The sequence below is a fragment of the Maniola hyperantus genome, chromosome 14 (assembly GCF_902806685.2).
Source record: "Maniola hyperantus chromosome 14, iAphHyp1.2, whole genome shotgun sequence".
In the NCBI taxonomy this organism is placed as follows: Eukaryota; Metazoa; Arthropoda; class Insecta; order Lepidoptera; family Nymphalidae; genus Maniola; species Maniola hyperantus.
This window is the reverse complement of record NC_048549.1, coordinates 739,367-759,834: the sequence shown is the minus strand read 5'-3', so window position 1 is coordinate 759,834 and position 20,468 is coordinate 739,367. Positions and strand designations below refer to the sequence as shown.

At 38.0% G+C, this 20,468-nt stretch overlaps 2 protein-coding genes across 2 annotated transcripts; one reads left to right on the top strand and one right to left on the bottom strand.

Moving 5' to 3' along the window:
- Positions 1-296: 296 nt before the first annotated feature.
- Positions 297-12,008, bottom strand: mars. Its single transcript, XM_069502899.1, has 9 exons — positions 11,859-12,008; positions 11,668-11,750; positions 9,177-10,578; positions 7,782-7,927; positions 7,166-7,324; positions 5,835-6,015; positions 4,304-4,503; positions 3,288-3,359; positions 297-2,971 (listed from the first exon to the last, which is right to left on the bottom strand). Exons 1-9 carry the CDS (start codon positions 11,860-11,862, stop codon positions 1,961-1,963), a joined length of 3,258 nt encoding a protein of 1,085 aa, XP_069359000.1. The 5' UTR covers positions 11,863-12,008; the 3' UTR covers positions 297-1,960.
- Positions 12,009-13,392: 1,384 nt separating this feature from the next.
- Aps (diphosphoinositol polyphosphate phosphohydrolase 1 Aps) lies at positions 13,393-20,051 on the top strand. The gene is made up of 3 exons (XM_034975546.2): positions 13,393-13,855; positions 13,944-14,099; positions 14,492-20,051. Exons 1-3 carry the CDS (start codon positions 13,757-13,759, stop codon positions 14,708-14,710), a joined length of 474 nt encoding a protein of 157 aa, XP_034831437.1. The 5' UTR covers positions 13,393-13,756; the 3' UTR covers positions 14,711-20,051.
- The last annotated feature ends 417 nt before the right edge of the window (positions 20,052-20,468 follow it).

Sequence of the window (20,468 nt, the reverse complement as noted above, 5' to 3'; positions counted from 1 at the left end):
TCGCTTCCCGCGTCTGTATGTATGTATGTATGAACGCGTAGATCTTTAAAACTACGCAACGGATTTTAATGCGGTTTTCACCAATATATAGAGTGATTCAAGAGGAAGGTTTATAGCTATAGTTTAATTCTCAAAAAATTTGAGATCCCTAGAGAAATTGAAGTAATGTGAATTAGGTCGGAAAAAATCCTCTCATTTGAGAGTTTCCGAGGCAAATACACCTCAATGACACCACATTAGTATCTACATTGCACCCATGCGAAGCCGGGGCGGGTCGCTAGTAATATTATATTGTGACAAGCTGATGCCCGCGACTTCGTCCGCGTGGAATTGGGTTTTTTAAAAATCCCGTGGGAACTCTGATTTTCCGGGATAAAAAGTAGCCTATGTCATCCTCCACAAAAAATGTCAATCCGTTGCACCGTTGCAACGTGATTGAAGGACAAACCAACAAACAAACTTTCGCATTTATAATAAGGGTGCTGATTAATCATACAATACATAAATTTTAAGTTCTCACGCGCCATTTTAATTTATTGTGTCAACTGTCATGTCAAAAGTACGATTTTATTCCTAATTATTATTATATGGCGCGTGAGTTCTCATTTTGTACGGACCATACATGTAGTTTTTTTTTTTTAGTTTATACTATGCAGTTATGCAAAATAGATCCAACACTCACGAACAGTAGATAAGTAGTAAAAATTAATATAATAAAGTAAGAAGTACTTAGTTATATTTGTAATGTTTCATAAATAATGACTAAATATATTTTTCTTTTTGTATGTCATTTGCAATAATATGTCTGATGTGGAAATATTAAATGAAATGTGTCATGTCATACATAAATAAAATAGTAAAGTAACAGACACAATTTTTAAAATACATATAATATTATGTCAAAACAGAAAGAACAGCATATCCGCGGAAAGAAGTTAGTATATGGCTCTCTCTGTTACGTAATCGCATACAAATAACAAAGACAAAAAAATTAAATGGGAGTTAACCATTTTGAGTTACCAACCAACTTAAAATACATAATATTATGTCAAAACAGTAAGAACAGCATATCCGCGGAAAGAAGTTAGTATATGGCTCTCTCTGTTACGTAATCCCATACAAATAACAAAAACAAAAAACTCAATGGGGGTTAACCATTTTGAGTTACCAACCCATGTAAATAATTGTTTTGAAAGTTTTTTGATAGAGAGAATTATCTAATAGAGTATGTAGTATGGAAAACATAGTTTCGTTTGTTTAGTCCGTAGACGGAGTAAAAAATCTAGACAAAGGAACATTTGCTTTCTCATTTACACTAAAAAGAGAGCACAGATAAAATTACTAATGTGATAAACAGAGACGCAGCTAACCTATTTTTTGTCCCTTATCGTGTAACCGATTTTTTCAAGGACTACAACTTTAGTTGCAAAACAAACTTTGAGAATCCGTGGCGTCATTGTATTTCTCATTGGTTATTTGCTTGTTTTCACATAAAAGACGTTTTTACATAAAGTTGTTATTAATAAGTGGGTATTTGACTTAAATTTTTTTTATTACTTTATTATAAACTAGGATAAAAATAATGACGTAAACTGAAAAATTAATTAAATCGATCAAATAACAAAAAAGTTATAAGCATTTAAATATTTCTGACTAGACAGAGATAGCGATACAGCATTTTGACGTCACACCTTACTAATGCCATAGAAGCTTCGTGCGGTTTCATAAAAATTTTCGTTTTGCGAGAAAGGGATAGAAGACCCTCCCACTCCAAAATTAAAATGCCTGTAACTTTGTAAATCTTTGTTGGATTTTTAATATTTTTTCAGCGTACGTCATTATTTTTATCCTAGTTTATAATAAAGTAATAATATTTATCAAATTCAAAAGTTGGAAAATACCCAATTAGGATCCTTCAAATTTTAGGAAGCATTTCAGTTCAGGTTCACACAATAAACTCTCAAACGTGTCTTCTAGACCGAGAACTTGTTGGAGTAACATCCATCTTCTCTTCGTTAACTTCTAGCAACGTCTTCCGGCTTCTAGAAGTCCCGACGTTTTCCAAATTCTCAGGCGTCTGCCTGGTCTTCCTTCTGCTTCTGGTCGTGACAGGAGTGATTTCTTCCATAGCATCTTGTCTTGCTAATTTGGGTTTCTGTTTAGATAGAGTTAAATTGGAATTGTTGTCATGTATGTTCTCTGCACATGGAGCCACCAAGTTTTCTTCAGCGTTTGGTGACCTAGTCTTTTTCCTCAATGAACGTCTATTTTTTTTGTCTTCTGTATTTGTTGATAGGAAATTTTGTTCTGTTGGAGAACTCTCCGTTTCTTTCCTAGACGAACGTCTGTTTTCTTTTCCTTGTTTAAGTTGTGCTGTATTAATTCCCACCAAATAATCTTCAGTGTTATGTAAACTTTTCTTTGTCCTCCTAGAAGTACGTCTGGTTTCTGTATTTGTCGATATTAATTTTTTTTCTGTTGGAGAGCTCTCCCTTACTTTCCTAGACGAACGTCTGTTTTCTTTTCCTTGTTTAACTTCTGTATTTGTTCCCACTAAATTATCTTCAGTGTCATGTAAACTTTTCTTTGTCCTCCTAGAAGAACGTCTGGTTTTCTTCTCTTCAAATTTGTCTGTATCTGTGGCTGAATTCTCTGATATTTGTAAGTTAGCGAAGTCCTGGATCTGCAACCTTGGAGGAGTTGCAGATCTCTGAGAATTGGGTAAATCATCCAAGTTGTGTAACTTGGGAGGACTTGTATCGGGTGAAGTGTCCAGGTCCCGTAACTTCTCCACACCAGATATCTGCCCCCCGTCACTGGTTGGACTGGAACCGCTGGCCGTGTCCGAACTCAACAGTTTGAATGACAATATCTTGCTGGGGGTTTTGGTGGTAGTGTTATTGTTGGATTTAAGTATACTCTTTCCCGGAGTCAAGCCCAAGTTGATCGGTGTTGGGGCGACACGATTTGCCTGAAAAATAAAGAAAGTCAAAATAAGTACCATATGTTGTATTTTTTACTCTCAATTTTTGAATATGTACAGTACGCGGCAGAAAATATTGTACATCGACCGTAGAAAGGGATAGCGATTTCGTAGAGCGTTGTCTCCGTCGTTGAGACCGGCAAAACGTTACATAGGTATGAGTGACAGAGATAACGCTCTACGAACCTTTTTCGAAAAAAGAACACGTTCTTTCTTCTGATGATGATGATGATAATGATGATGATGATGGTCTAATACCAACTGTAAACCTTAATCAAGTGGTATGTATTTGTGGTCACCGTACCTTGTGCGGTGTGCCTTCTTCACTGTCCACACTTTTGCTTAAGCTTGAAGCACGCATCATGGCGAACGAGCTCTGCCAACAGAAAATATACTCAATAAAAACAACGGTGAAGGACAATAATATGAAGAAACCTCTGACTTTATTTTTAGGGTTCCGTACCTCAAATGGAAAAACGGAACCATTACAGGATCAATTTCTTGTCTGTCTTTCTAGAAACCTAGAGGGTACTTCCCATTGGCCTAGAATCATGAAATTCGGGGACTTACACTTAAGGGGGAAAATCCGAAAACCGTGAATTAGTGGTTACATCCCGAAAAAATATTAAAATTGTGTTCATGAACAAATAATTAGTATTTTCCACTTTCAAAGTAAGATTAATATATTAAGTGTATCATATGAAAGGGGTATTTATTGTATTGTACCTGTAGATTTTTTTTTTATGTATAATAGTTTTTGATTTATCGTACAAAATGTCGAAAAAATACGACTGTAGTACGGAGTCTTTGGTGCGCGAGTCTTTCTCGAATTTGGCCGGTTTTTACTTTATTGAACCACCAACAGAATCATAAAAAAAATACATTATTCAAATCCTAGGTGCCAAATCATTATTATAATTCAAATCACAGGCAACTATAGCATGTAAATTTTTCAATAATGTGCTCATATTATGTGTGTGAAGGGGCATAATTTCACAAGAGCACCCGCCGAGTTTCTTACTGGTTCTTCTCAGTACTCTCTCACTCTCAAACTAGTGGTAGATGCATTTGAAGATTCAAAAGTATTTAAGACACTACCACGGCGCGGGGAGCGGGGGAGTTGCGGAGCGGAGTGGTAGCGGCGAGGTATTTGCGGAGCGGTGCTGGTGGCTTGCTGGGTACCTTCTTAGCTGAAGCCTTCTTGGCCTCACTGGAGAGTACGCTTTGCAGTAGGGTGAGCTTGCGGAGCGGAGTGACAGCGGCCGGGGAGATGCGGAGCGGAGTGCTAGTTGTGGAGCTGCGACTTGTTTGGTACATTACCTTTTTGGCTGAAGCCTTTCTGGCTTCACTGGAGAGTACGCTCTGCAGCATGGTGGGCTTGCGGAGCGGAGTGACAACGCCAGGGGAGGTGCGGAGCGGAGTGGTAGTGGCGGGGGATTTGACTGGCGACTGCACGTTGAAAAAACCCGCGTCGAATGTCTTCGTACTTTCTATGTTGGCTTGTTTAGCTTTTCTAGCCGCTGGAAACAAAATCGAGCCTTTTATATTTTACATATACACAAATAGGGATGGTACCTACTAGTCAAATCAGCAACTTTTTATCAAACGTCAAAACGCTCGCTTAATAATGGTATACGTACAACTTTCTGTGCCCATTTGGCACACCTAAAAGCCAATAATTGGGTATTGAATACATGTACAATTTTTTAAGCAATAGGGATGTTGCCTATGTCAAAAATAAATTATTTCTAAGCGATTATTTATTAAATAGAGGGTCTTCAAAATAAATAAATAAATAAATAAAAAGATACTGATTTGACTAGATGGACAAATCCCTATTGTTGCGCGGCAACACGTATGGATCGATCTAGAGTAGACATGTGTCCGCTATAGCTTAACTTAACTGAAAACCACTGCCGTGCCTATAGCGTACCATAGCGTTATTGTCGTAGCTAACAACGGTTATCAGCTAACATCTATGACGAACCACCTGACAACGCAACGCTGCCAACTGGCAACTGACAATGCATTGTTTGGTTTTTTGGTAACTAGAAACGCAATAATTATGCCTTCTCTTTCTTTTTTTCACTGAAAGCTGAGAAGGAGCGGTTATTGGCTACCGGCTTAGTAACTAAGAACTTGATAAACCAAAGCCGACCTTATCTCTATTAAGCTAAGGCTTAACTGCACAAGTACTTGTCCATTACACTTTGATCTATCAATTTTAAAACAGTTAGCCTTAGAGTAATAGAGATAAGGTCCTCTTTGGTTTATCAATCTTCGTGAAATGTTTTTGGTTAACTGGATTGTGTCAAACTATTCGTGCAGGCGTCCACTATAGTTTGACCTATGTCAATGATCATTATAATTAAACTTTGCTGCTATGAACTTAAGGTTGTGATTACTTCACGATATTCATGAAAGTAAAATTGGTTTTATTTTAGTGAATATGCGCGCGCTAGCTATACAGACGGTATTGATACGGCAGCTAGCTTAGTTACTACTACGGAAACCGCTGCGCGTTGCGCATATTAAATTAGTTGAAACACAACTCTGATACCGATATTCGGCAACGGTTATCAATATTGGTATTGAAACTAACTGTTGATTAACCAGTACTTACTACACACTACACACTAACACAGTAATTGTCAGAAATAGCCAATAACGCCCATCTTTAATCTAGAGCAATAAGTGGAGCAACTATTTAAATAAATAAATAAAAAGTTACTGATTTGACTAGTTGGACACATACCTAATATGTACACTTCACATCAGGGCGGCGTTCACTTAACATCAGGTGACCCGCCCGCTTGTTTGCTCGCTATCTCTATTTTTAAAAAAAAGTTACCCGCAATGATGTCTTTAAGCCGGTTGCTGGGCGCAGGGCGGGCGCGCGCCGGCGGCTTCGGTTGCGGCGGCTTGGGCGGCGGCTTGGCGGCGCGCGCGGCGCCCGCCGGTGGCTGTTCGCTCGCCCAGCCGCGAGCGCGCGACTGCTCCAGCTTGTTGAAGCGGACGTCGACGTTTACAATCTGTACGAGATAAGGTCAAAGTCAAAGTCAAAGTTAAATGATTTATTCAAAATCCATACTAATATTATAAATGCGAAAGTGTGTCTGTCTGTCTGTCTGCTAGCTTTTCACGGCTCAACCGTTCAACCGATTTTAACGAAATTTGGTACAGAGATAGTTTGCATCCCGGGGAATGACTAGTAGGTAATAAAATACTCTTTTTGATAGTCAGATGTTGGATTTGTAAGATATAGTGGTGATAATTATTACGCAAACTTAAAACTAAAGCTACGAGGGTTCCAAACGCGCCCAGGTCTGAGAAGAGCCCACAACAAACTCAGCCGGGTATTCTTTTTATTATCACCACTTTACAAAATTATTGAAACTTATTAGAACTATCACAATCCGTTAAGCAACTCATTCCCAAGCTTGCTTATCATTTAAATAATCCTTTACATTGTAATAGGATTTTTCAATTAGTTTACGTTTAATGAAAACTTTGAACTTGTTGAGAGACATCTCCAATATGTCTTCTGGAAGCTTATTATAAAAACGTATGGAATTTCGAGCAAATGAATTGCTAACTTTACTTAGGTTCAATAAAAACCTGTCAAGTGTGAGTCGGAGTCGCACACGAAGGGTTCTGTACCATCGTGTACAAGTTATAACACTAATTGTACTTTTCAATTGATGTTTAATTGAAAGGACGTTGTGATAACGCATATCAATCCATATCGCATAGCTCAACGGGTTGCGAAGCTGAAGTGGCAATGGACAGGGCACATAGTTCGTAAAACGGACAGACGTTGGGGTCTCAAGGTACTGGAATGGCGACCTCGCACCGGAAGACGTAGCTTTGGAAGACCCCCCACTAGGTGGACGGACGACATCAGACGAATCGCAGGGAGCCGCTGGATTCAGGCGGCGCAAGACCGTGGCGTGTAGAAGTCCCTACAAGAGACCTATGTCCAGCAGTGGACGTCTATCGATCGCAACGTTGACCCAAGTCACTAACAGTAACTGGATACATAAATGATGAAGTCTAAAATCTTAATCCTTCCATTTAGCTTTGCAGCAGTCAAGTAACAAGGAAATTTGTAAAAATCAAAATTTTCAAATGTGTACAATGGGCACCTATTGTGAATAGTTTTTTTTTTTTTTGAGTAAGTACCTGCAGGAACACCATATCCCAGAAGCCCTGTAGGTCTGCCCTGGTGACGAGCGCCTGTCCGGTCTCGGGCTTGTCGCAGCGCCGCAGCAGGGACGCGAATTGTTGCAGCTTCTGCGACATCAGCAGTCGCGCCTGCCCCACCGCCGACAGCACAGCTTCCTGGAAACCACATACAAATACAATGAACCAAAAGCTCAATCTATACTATAATATACTATAATAATAATATTATAAAGAGGTCATGTCGTTAAGTTTGTTTGTAGGGGGTAATCTTTGGAACTACTGAACCGATTTTGAAAATTCTTTCACCAGTAGAAAGCTACATTATTCCTGAGTGACATAGGCTATATTTTTTTTTTAATTAGATCCTTACGAAAATTGTAATAAGCTACCCGTGCGAGGCCGGGGCGGGTCGCTAGTTTGCTATAATCCGCTGAAACAGGTCGAATTAAATCTGAATCGAACAGATTTAATCATCTACTTACTGACGAAAACAGCGCTATACGTAAATCGAGCGGGACAAGGACAACATTTTACTTATTTTTATTTTTTTAAAAGAATACATAACACTTACACAATTGGGGGCAGATTCCAAGTTTAACTCATGTTCACTAACCTGGATCTCGTCTGGTAGAGTCACATTCTGTTCCAGTATCTTGTCCCATACTTCGCACATTTCCGTCATCCGCTTGATCTCAGAGTCCAGTTGTCTTTGGAAGTGGTCCACGCTCATATCAGAAATGTTATCTTCATCCAGCAAACCTGGAAATGAACAATTGAATCAAAATGACGCCATAGATATCACCACTTGTAACTTGTTTACGTGTACATATTTTATTTTAAAACTACCTACATTATATTTTATAATTTTTATAGTGTTTTACCTACACTTGAAGGAAATTTCTAAATAATTTAAATACACATCGATTCCTGCCGGTTCGCAATTTCTGATGTGTATTTAAATTACCTACATTATGTTCATAATATGCACAATACCTACCTAGAATATTAGACTAAGTGATAATACTAACGACAGAAGACTGTGCAGTGCTCAGACAAGCCGCCAAGCGCTTAGGAGCACGAAGAAACCAATATTGTAAGTGTTTTTTTGTGGAAATAAATAAATAAATAAAATAAAAATAAAATGACATCAAGGACGCTGTCGAGAATTGGATATTTTCCTACTTTTGAATTTGATAAATATTATTACTTTATTATAAACTAGGATAAAAATAATGGCGTACGCTGAAAATAATATTAAAAGCCAACAAAGATTAACAAAGTTACAGGCATTTTAATTTTGGAGTGGGAGGGTCTTCTATCCCTTTCTCGCAAAACGAAAATTTGTATGAAACCGCACGAGGCTACTATGGCATTAGTAAGGCGTGACGTCAAAATGCTATATCGCTATCTCTGTCTAATCAGAAATATTTAAATTCTTATAACTTTTTTGTTATTTGATCGATTTCATTAGTTTTTTCAGTTTACGTCATTATTTTTATCCTAGTTTATAATAAAGTATTAAAAAAAGTCAGTCAAATACCCAATTGTACTGTGCAAGTATACAAGTGGGTCCGGCAGCACTGGGTAAGTGAAAATATTTCGCCAGCGGTCTGCGTAGGTGGTTATGTAATTATTATGCTAGCTGACGGCCGCTTCGTAGATACGCGTGTATTTAGGTTGTGAAAATCCCATGGGAACTCATTGATTTTGCGGGGTAAAATGTCTTTATGTAGTTTATTAGATTCTAGTACCGTAGACCTTGAATAGGAAGCTGGAACAAATCTCTGTTTAGAGATAAGCATTTCCAATGTAACTTAATTTATTATTACTTTGTAACTACAATTTTGGTACATAAATAAAAAGTAGCCTATGTCCTTCCCCGGGATGCAAGCTGTATCTGTACCAAATTTCGTCAAAATCGGTTGAACTGCTGTGAAAGGCTAGCAAACAGAGATAGACACTTTCGTATTTATAACATTAGTATGAAAGTATGGATCTAGTACCTTACCTTCATCTATTTTTTTCTTCATTTCCTTTCTTGCGTTATCTTTTCCTCTGGACAAACACACACGAGGACTAATATATTCCACCTCAGTAGCTTCAGGCGTCACCGGGACATCAACTAATGCTTTCGGAGATCGCAACTTTCCTTCCGACCTTGACTCGCTTTTAGGAACAGAATTCTTTGGTGTGAAGATTATAAAGTCTTGTATAGTAGTATTTTCTTTATTTGGTGTTACTGTTACATATGGAATGGACACTTGTGGACTTTGTGTAGGTTCGTCATTGATATCAGTATCCTTATTTGGTGTTACTGTTATATTTGGAATGAACACTTGTGGACTTGGTGAAGGTTTGTCATCGATATCAGTATCCTTATTTGGTGTTACTGTTACATTTGGAATGGACACTTGTGGACTTTGTGTAGGTTCGTCATCGATATCAGTATCCTTATTTGGTGTTACTGTTACATTTGGAATGGACACTTGTGGACTTTGTGTAGGTTCGTCATCAATATCAGTATCCTTATTTGTTGTTACTGTTACATTTGGAATGAACACTTGTGGACTTTGTGAATGTTTGTCATCAATATCAGTATCCATACTGGTTGAACTGGATATATTCACAAGCCTTTCACTATTCTTAGATGCAATCATTTTAGATTTACCTTTCTGCTTTGTAGTATTAGATTTTCTTCCTTTCACATGTTTTGGTGGACTTGTAAATTTAAATGCAACAGTTTCCTCATTACACATATCACCATCACTGGAAGAGCTTGCTGTGGAACTAAAGATCAGTTTGGATTGGGTGTTTGATGTTGATGGTTGGTTTGCCAGTTTTTTCTTTGGTGCAGACTTTTTCTGAGTTTTCATCTTGTTTTGATTTTGTTTAGCTTGAGTCGCCACATTCAATTTTGTTCGACTTCTCAAACTTCTTGGTTCTTGTCTCGGGGCATCATGTGAACTTCGCGCCTCACTGCTTTGTTCTCCAAATGTAGATGAGGTTGGTATTTCGAGATCTGTTAATGTTGGATTAAAGACTGCATTTTGTGGTGCAAATGTATATATTCTTGGATTGTCTCTCCTGTTGGCGGTGTTACCCCTCGCCGCCTGCGATCTGGTCACTCGTCCCGACGTACTGGGTAGAGGCCATGAAATAGGTGGGGGAGGTTCAAATGTCATCGTCCGTGCTACACCCACCACAAAGGGTTTTTTCTTACGTGCGAATGCTTCAGCCTTTTTCTTTTCTTTTTCTTCCTTCCATTTTAGCAACTGCAACTTTCTTTGTTCCGTTTTGTTTAGGGGCTTTGGTACTGGGCTTTCGCATTCGGGTAAATTTCTACAACTGTCAAAATTTGTGAATCTCGTTCTCCTTTTTTCTTTTATGTTAGTCTCTAGCCGTTTTTGTATCTGTAAACAGCATCAATTATAAGTCCCGCAAATTGCTTATGCGCGTGGCCGCCATTTAGTTACGTCAGCACTAAACTGAAGTTTCGAGCTGATGGTATATTTTTATTCCGGCTGACGTCAAAATGACGTCATTTTGATGTTAATGAGACATGGTTCCAGCGCAATAGCAATTTGCGGCACTTATACATAAACAACATCCATACTTTAGCATCAAACTTGTGACTCGGTATTGCAATAGGATCTAGCTTCGCTTAATTTATGCACTAGCAGCTTGCATGCTTCATCCTCTATGAGGATTTAGGTTAACTTATTAATACTAGCTGTGCCGACTTCACTTAGATGGAATTTCTGAACATTTCTTAATAGGTGACATTATAGAGAAGATATACATGCAGAATCCTAAATTTGTAGACCCATAAGTTTAAGCTGTACCTATAGTCAGTCAGTCAGTTTATATCCTTCCTTCTTGCAAATATTTGTATGTAAATAATAATCATTAATCTGTATTTAATATGTAATTTAATTTAATTTTGTTAATTAGCTTTAGGAAATGTATGATAATTTGTATGCATGCTGTGTTTGCCTATAATAAGCTTGTCATTTTGTGAATGTATTTTAAATAGTTAAAATAGTTTTTGTGAATGACTAAGCTGTTGGTAAACCCAATAAAGAAAAAAAAAAGCATTGATTCCAGAGGAATTCTGTTCAACCATGATAGAAACTGTCCTACATCTATCTCCAGGATGCAATTTTCATCCAAAATCTGAATAGATACCTAGTCCATTCAAACACACTTTCGAATTAATAAGAGCCGAAGAAAAACTGTTTTTGTAATCTAGGCCTAGAAAAATAAGGTAGGTATGGATTACAAAAAATGATTTTCGGCTTCACAAGGTGCAGCGGTAGTTCCGCGGTAGTTAGTAGCAATCCGCACCTATTCATATTACTAGCTGATGCCCGCGACTTCGTCCGATTCGTTGCTCCGTTGCGACGTTATTGAAGGACAAACCAACAAACAAACACTTTCGCATTTATAATATGGGTAGGTAGTGATTGAAAACATATTTATTGAAATTTTTTATACACTACCCCTCCGGCTACGCTTGTGAAATGAGTCGGCTTTTGCAAAACCAGAGTACGCAAAGCCATGCAGTTGGAGTTCCTTCTTGAATCTGAAAGTTAAGTTTTGTTTTAGGTACGCATTTCATAATCCTACACCAATGTTTGATTCGAAAGCACTCTTATGATAAAAAATATGCAAGTAATTTTATATTTCTTACCCATTTGGCCTGAAAAAAGAAACTTGAAACAAATAATTAAATATAAAATGTTCAATGATCAAATACTACCACCAGTTACAAATAAATACCAGAAAAAACAACGACATTCAAAATTCAAATTTCAACCACAGATTTTAACCGTCAATCGCCATGCACGCCATTGGTGAGTCCACATGCTTGCAACAAACAGCAAACAATAAGCACTGGCAAGCGTGTGGACCGATGTCTGCATAGACTTGCCAAAGCTTGGGAGCGCTTAAATCGCGCTTGTCGTGCAAGCCAAACCATCGACATAGGAATACACCGTAGTACATAATATGCAAGTTCTTTGAGCCCTTTGAGCCAAACAAATACAGTGCGCCAAGGCTATCTTGGCGCGTGGCAAAAATCGGGACTAACATCCCAGTATATACGTATAGTCTATGACTAACGCTGGGGCCGATTCTCTTGTACACAATCTCTTAACTAAACTAAATTAGAAGGTCTAAATCTAGTGCTATCCTTTTCCGCGAGCAACATTATGATAGGGATAGCAATAAGTTTAGACGTGCCATTTTAGTTTAGTTTAGAGATTGTGTACAACGGAATAAGCCACAATGTGGCTAATTCCATTGTACACAATCTCTAACCTAAACTAAAATGACACGCCTAAATCTATTGCTATCCCTTTCATAATGCTGCTTGCGGAAAAGGATGGCATTAGATTTAGACCTGTTAATTTAGTTTAGTTTAGATATTGTGTTCAAGAGAATCGGCCCCAATGCCGTCTTTGTTCTTGTTTGAATATTCTAAGCACAGATCACGCACAGATATAGATACAGACATATACAGATAAATGCAACTAGCGTGGCCCCCTCACTCCTCAGTCCCTCTCGCTCAAGCAGAGGTGAAATGTTATTCCTTCTATTTTACGTTTGCTTCAGCTATTGTAGCCTAGTATACTGCAACCTACCATTGCACAATAACTTCAAAAACAAAAACAACATAACTAATCAAATATTTCTTTAAAATACTTGAGTCAACATAACCTCACTTCACGTTGTTTGTCAAGATCTCTAATAAGTCTACTTGAATAAAAATAAATTCTATCCTGTTCTATTCTATTCTCACGTACAAATAACTACATTTGACAAACAAGAAAATTGGCCACGGTGATAAGGACAAAAACAATCATTTTGTCACGTTCTAATAAGAGCTTATATGCATTTGGCTATCTCGTTTTAACAGTAAGAGTCACATTAGGGCTACTTCTAAAGGTATTTGTTCGGAGATTCGCCTTTGTTCTCCAACAGCGCCCCCCTGTCAATTTCATTTAAGTGCCAAGAGCTTGCCAAGAGAGCCTAGTCGCATTGTACCAATGTTCTTTGTGGCCAGGCACTGACTATAAAAAATACTCTGCTATTTGCTGTTTTTCGCAAGTGTCTGGTGACACCTTATGTTACGTTGGGGGCTCAGAGGGCCTTGGGGCCTTGGCCTATGTTAGAATATGGCAATAATATATTTTCTTTAATCTGTGACTTTCAGCTTCCGGCTGTCAGCTGATAATAGAGTTGTCGTAATTTGCTGTAGAATTTGCTTTCCAAAGCATAATTTCGATTTTCTTTCCCAGAGAAAACGTCAGGCACCATTCAACATGGGCTTGAAATACGCAATCAAAAGCTAGTTAGAGCTGAAATATAGCTCTAATTGTAGTGTTACTGTTACTTTAGTTTCATTTTGTATGTACATTGTGTAACTCTTAAATTAATCGAAAATGGAAAAGTTTTTCTTAGGATACCTCGGTTATGGCGTTTGTTGATCACTAAATAATTTCGTTCGATTGATAGTTTTCTTTCCATTTGATGTCAGCTTTTCGTTTTTAATCGTATCTTTTGTTCGTGTTTACGTGTTACGTGAAAATGGTGAAGGAGAAGCCTAATTCTATACGGATTTATGACGATGAGGGATTCAGGCGCCGTGCGGCTTGTATATGCGTGCGCTCGGACGCCGAAACGGAGGTTAGTCTTTAGAGCATTTCATATTTTATACTTGTGTTTTAGTGTTTACGAGTGTCTCTGTGGATGTTACGACGTTTTTCGTACGTAGGTGTTGCTAGTGACGTCCTCCCGGCGGCCGGATAACTGGATCGTGCCCGGCGGTGGCGTGGAGCCTGAAGAGGAGCCCTCGGTCACCGCGATGAGGGAGGTGCTAGAGGAAGCCGGCGTCATCGGCAAGCTGGGGAGATGCCTCGGAGTGTTTGAGGTGAGGACATGAGTTATCCGGTTATTGTGATGAAACATACACAGCATGTGCATGATGACCTGTAATAACATGGTTATGAAATCTAGGCTGCAATTCTTGTTTAATTATTATCAAGCTCACCAGCCTGGCTACGTAATGAGGGATTTCTGAAAATTGTTTGTGGAGATATTACATCAACAATAGTTTAGTTGTTACATCTATCGGCAGCGTGAGCACTATTAAGTATTAATATTAGCATGTCGGTGAAAACTTCAAGGTCACGACCTTGAAGTTTTTACCCATCCACAGTAAGGTAGCAAGTGTTACATATGAAAAGGGTTTACACATGATTTTAGGGTATTTGGTGGAATGTTTTTTGATATTTATTTATTTTATTATACCTTGTATTGTAGAACCGTGAGCACAAACACCGCACGGAGGTTTATGTGATGACCGTGACGCAAGAGCTGGCGGAATGGGAGGACTCGCGGCTGATGGGGCGCAAGCGCCAGTGGTTCAGCATCGAGGACGCCCTCGCCCAGCTCGCGCTGCACAAGCCCGTGCAGCGCCACTACCTGCAGCAGCTGCAGCGATCCAAGCAGAAGCCCGACGCCGACGACCCTGGCAGCTAAGCGTCGTCACACTGCCGTTTGTTTCAGATAACAACTTGCTTTTGACATGTTTTGCGTACCAAGTGTTATCATCTGCATCGGGTTGATACTACAAAAAATAATTATACACTCAAAACCATACCTTTTCAGTCATTTAAACACTAGATGTTTAACCAGTAAAAACCAGGTTTTTCACATCAGCCATAATGATCAATCATTTTAATTAGATCACAGAAAATCTGAAACTAAATCAATGAACATGAAGATTCATTTAATTTAAAAATATTCAATGTTGGTCTTGCACTTTGCTGGCCTTTTTCAAGCATTTATTTCTGTAGTATTACCAAAAAAAATCACGTGCTCACTGCGCTCGCGCTACGTTCGTTACGTTTGTTATATAAATTTTGTACTATAATTACCGGAATAAAGCAATGCTTCCTGTGTAGATGACATTAGTTTGAATAATCCTCTTCTGTAAAATGTGTAAATCGATTTATTTATTTTCGATATTTTGCTGTATTACTTAAACGATACGTCTTGGTACACAACTCTTAATTGTGATGTTAAATGTGTCAAAAGAAACAAGCTATTTGGAGTGAACAATAGGCTAAGATCAGAACAAAAGCAACGCGTCTCGTAGGCTTTAGAACTGTGCAGTGCTGTCTTTAGCTCAGTCCTAATTTTAGGGGTGTTTTCATTTTTGACCTTCCAAGCCCAATCGTATTTAATCATAAAACTGTCAAAGATATCAACACCTATAGGGTACTTCCCGGTGACCTATAGAATCATGAAAAACTTGGCAGGTAGCAGTCTTATAGCATAAGTAAAGGGAAAATTCCAAAATCCGGGAATTCGTAATTTGTGATAAAAGTGTTATTTCTTGTACGATAAGTACGGAACCCTTCGTGTGCAAGTCCGACTCGTACTTGACTGGTTTTTCTTTCAAATATTTTTTTTTATTCATTATAGGTATACGCTTGACCACAATCACACCTGATGGTAAGTGATGATGTGGCCTAAGATGGGACGCGTTTACGTAGAAGATGCCTATTCACTCTTGTTTTAAAGATACCCGGGTTATTTACACTTAATATTATTTTTAACAATACCTACCACCTACCAACTTATGGATGTGAGTACTACTTATTAGAGTTACCTATTTCGTCTTTTCTTCTCTTCTCTATGGCTCTTTATACTGCGGTTTTGTAGTCGGTAATAATTCCGCCAATGTCAAATGGGTATTTGACTCCAATTTTTTTATTACTTTATTATAAACTAGAATAAAAATAATGACGTAAACTGAAAAAACTAATTAAATCGATCAAATAACAAAAAACTAAAAAGTTATAAGCATTTAAATATTTCTGATTAGACAGCGATAGCGATATAGCATTTTGACGTTACACCTCACTAATACCATAGTAGCTTCGTGCGGGTTCATACAAATTTTCGTTTTGCGAGAAAGGTATAGAAGACCCTCCCACTCCAAAATTAAAATGCCTGTAACTTTTTAAATCTTAGTTGGATTTTAATATTTTTTCAGCGTACGTCATTATTTTTATCCTAGTTTATAATAAAGTAATAATATTTATCAAATTCAAAAGTAGGAAAATACCCAATTCAGTGGACAAAACAATGTTGTAATTGTTAGTTGGTTCTTGAATTTTTCATGAGAGACTTTCTTTCAATGCTTTGTATTTCATACGTCACTAGCTTCTGCCCGCGGCTTCGCCCGCGTGGCCTACAGGAATCAAATGGCATTTTTTTTTCAGAAACAAACATTATAACATCAGGACGCGCATCCTGAACAGCACCGAATAACACATATAACCTTCCAACCTCCGTATCATCCCTTTAGGGGGGGATTTTCTCATAGCCCTTTCTCGGCTGACACCTAACCTCAAGAAAAAACCTACTTTCCAAATTTCAAGTTAATAATATCAATAGTTAAAACTTTCCCATACAAACTTTCATCCCCTATTTTACCACCCTTATGGGCGAATTTTCCAAAAATCCTGAAACACGTATTTCTTCATTTGTGACCGAAAACCCAAATACCAATTTTCATGCAAATAACTTGAAAAATGACGGACTTTCATACAAACTTTCATCCCCCACTTAACCCACTTAGGGGTGGAATTTCGAAAAATCCTTTCTTAGTGGATACGTACTCTTTACAAAGAATAGACCCTCCAAATTTCATGTCTTTAGGACCAGCGGTTTAGGCTTTGCGTTGATATATATGTCAGTCAGTCAGTCAGTCAGGACTTTGAATTTTATAAATATAGATTCGTGACAAAAACAAAATTATAATAAAAAAATATAGTAATTTATCAATTCTTTATTTATTTATTTCGTATTTTTAAGTAAAAATAAGGGATTTTTTCTAAACACAATATAAAGTTCGCGATGAAAAAATTTAATTTTTTGACAAGTTTTCAATACAAAAACTAAAAATATATATTTTTTAAATATCAATATTATGTATAATGCTTAAAATTTAACTCCTTACGCGCTATTTTAACTTTATGTCAAATTTCATGTCAAAAGTACGATTTTAGTCCTTATTTTAAAGGTGAACTGTACTTTGGACATGGCAGTTGACCCATAGAGTTCAAATGGCGCGCGGGAGCCATTTTGTACGGACTATACCTTTGGTACCTAGATAAGATTGTGCTTCTAAGGTCAAAATCTTCTAGCCTATTCTAGTTACTGACTATTTTATCCGGCTTTTTTATCGACTGTTACTTTCACTTCAATTCTAAACATTTTTGGCATGTTAAATAATCATTATCTTAATTTAATTAATAAGATTTCAAAAAATATGTTAATAAGACATAAGTACTATTTTTAGTTGATACTTGCCAACACGCAGTAATCAACTGTTTATTTAAGTCACAGAATACAAAATAAGATAATAGAAATGGTCTTAACTGTTCTTAAATTCAGGAACAGTGTGTCACCGATTCAAAGCTACTTACAGTACGCGGCAGAAAGTAATGTACATCGACCTTTAGAAGGAGAAAGCAGATTTGTAGAGCATTGTCTCAGTCGTTGAGACCAACCAAACGTCGTATAAGTATGTGTGACAGAGACAACGCTCTACAAAGCCGAAATGTAATTCTAAAGGCGGATGTACAGTACTTTCTGCCGCGTACTGTACACATACAGAAAATAGATACGCTTAAGCTAATCTAGCATCTACGTAAATTAAATCTGTTTTTAAAATAACGTGCACTGATGCTACGCTAGTCATCTGACGACAAAGTCATGCCTTTATCACTTCTATACTTATTCTGAATTCTGTGGCAGCAGCCAATAGAAAGGCGTCAATTAAGTCACCAATCAGCGCACGTGGCTTTTTAAGGCAAAGTGTCTGGCAATAAAACTTGCAGAAGTAGCCAGTCACCTTGTTACTATGTAAATAATCGCAGCAAGTCAATTTCAACAGGTTTAGCAAGTCAAACCTGCAATAATTGACAATAACAGTAACTTCTCCATATTTTATCTATAACGCATTTTAAACAGTCGTCGAGTTATGTCTGTTTCGCTCGCACTTACCTATACGACCTGTAAGTGGTTTAAAATGCGTCGACTATATAAGTGTACCGTTTGCCTGAGACGGCTTGTAGGGTAGGGTGCGGGTTGCGGGAGTGTGACAGCGACGTTGAATTCCTTGATTTTAATGTCAACTGTCAGCCTCCGCAACGCGCACCCTACCTCACGACTCCCGAGAGTCCGACACAATTCACGACGGTTAAGTACCTTGTAACCAAACTTTGAGGCTTCGACGTCACTGGCAGGCGTCAAATGTTACTACTACTTTTGACACTAGGTCTAGGGGCCTATTTTTCTTTGATTTCACGTCGCGTCGCCAAGTCTAATTTATCACTCTAGTTCACTCTAGTCACGAGCCGTTTTCGTGAAAGGTACCTATAAATTAGACACTCTGCCTTAGATGATAATATGTTTATGCGTCTAAAGTCGCGTCCATATCAGTAAAAATGTGTTGAACCGCTCCCAGCGACGTAAACACCTGTATAATAGTCCACAACTAACGAAAATAAGTGCTTTGAGTTTTGACATTAATTTTTGCCGAACACGGCCCAAAACGCTAATTGTCATTGGTGTGGACGCAGCTTTATATATTTTAGAAATTTAAATTAACTCGAGTGAATGTAAGTAGATTTGCATGAGTATGGGTACGGACAGTAAATATTTCACATCGAACTTTAGAAAGAGATTTCTGCTTCGTGGGGCAACGTCTCTGTCACTCATACCTATGTTACGTTTCGTCGGTCTCAATGAGAGAGAACGCTCTATGAAACCGTTCTCTTTCTAAAGTTCGTTGTGCAATATTTCCTGCCGCGTACTGAAATTGATAGCCGATCGTATAGTTGTTTTAGTACAGCTTATAGCGATTATACAGTTCGGACATAGCCTGGCCATGGCCACCACGACGAACTAATTGTGGCTTAACGTTTGTAGCCTGGCCATGGCCACCACGACGAACTAATTGTGGCTTAACGTTTGTAGCCTGGCCATGGCCACCACGACGAACTAATTGTGGCTTAACGTTTGGAACGCTCTTATGTTTGAAAAGTTTGTTTCCATTATTCAGTCGTAAATTTTTTGCAACAAAGCAATGCAAACGAGAATAACTAAAACTTGTGATTGATGTATTAAGACAATTGCAATCATTGTTATTTACCTAACTTATAGAACTTTTGCTATGGAGCTAAACTGTTTTAAAAGACGAGAGGTATTAAGAGCATTGCAACTGTCACAATTGTCGTATTATTAACCTTTTATACTAGAACTGTCATTTTTTTAAATGTATGGCTTCTTAGCTCTAACTTCACTTGACTTCGTGGACTTTCGATGTGAAATTCTTCACACAAACTAAGTAAATAAAATGCAATGTAAAAAAGTCTGTAGAGTAGGTACCTACCTACTACAAAGAAATCTCGCTCCAATCGTTTGCATTGTTTTTGAACGTTTATCAAAGTCAGCACCTGACGTAACTCGTAAGCAACGGTCATAGAGTAAGACGGTACTGCAAATTGTCTATGGCTTTGTCGTTCGCACTCCTGCTTGGCAATGGCGGACAACTTTAATCGCTAGATACACGTAACTCTTGTAACCCCATCCCCCTTTTTTCTATTTTTATGTATATTTTTATATTTATAACAGCGATACACAATATGATGAAATAAGCAAAATGTTAATTTTATTTTGTTAGCATTAAAACGAAAAGACATACAATCTCTATTTTTTATTTTACTTGCTAAATTAATTTGATCATTTTCTTTTATTAAGATTCCTAAATGAGTTTTAAAGAATAAATTTTATATTGCTCTTCTGGAGGGGTTTCGTTTTTTGTCTACCTTCTATCCTCAAACCCTTGAGATCGCTTGCTGTAAACTTTCAGTATGTAATGTAGATATTATGTAGGTATCAACTATGCATTGTCGTCTAGGATGGATCGCTATTCGCTTCCATAGATTTACAATTGTCATACATTAATCCTCGACCTGACTGAAAGCTCCGTCAAAATTGATTTAGCCAAAGGTCAACCAAGCCAAGGTTGCTTGAAGACCAAAGTCTTCGAACAGTGCGTGTTGCCAGTGATGACGTATGGATCCGAGACATGGTCGCCAACTATGGGCCTCATAAGATAGCTCAGAATTGCTCAGCGCCCGATGGAGAGAGTTATGTGCGGAGTTTAGAAGAACTAGTGTAACCGACATAGCTCAACGGGTTGCGAAGCTGAAGTGGC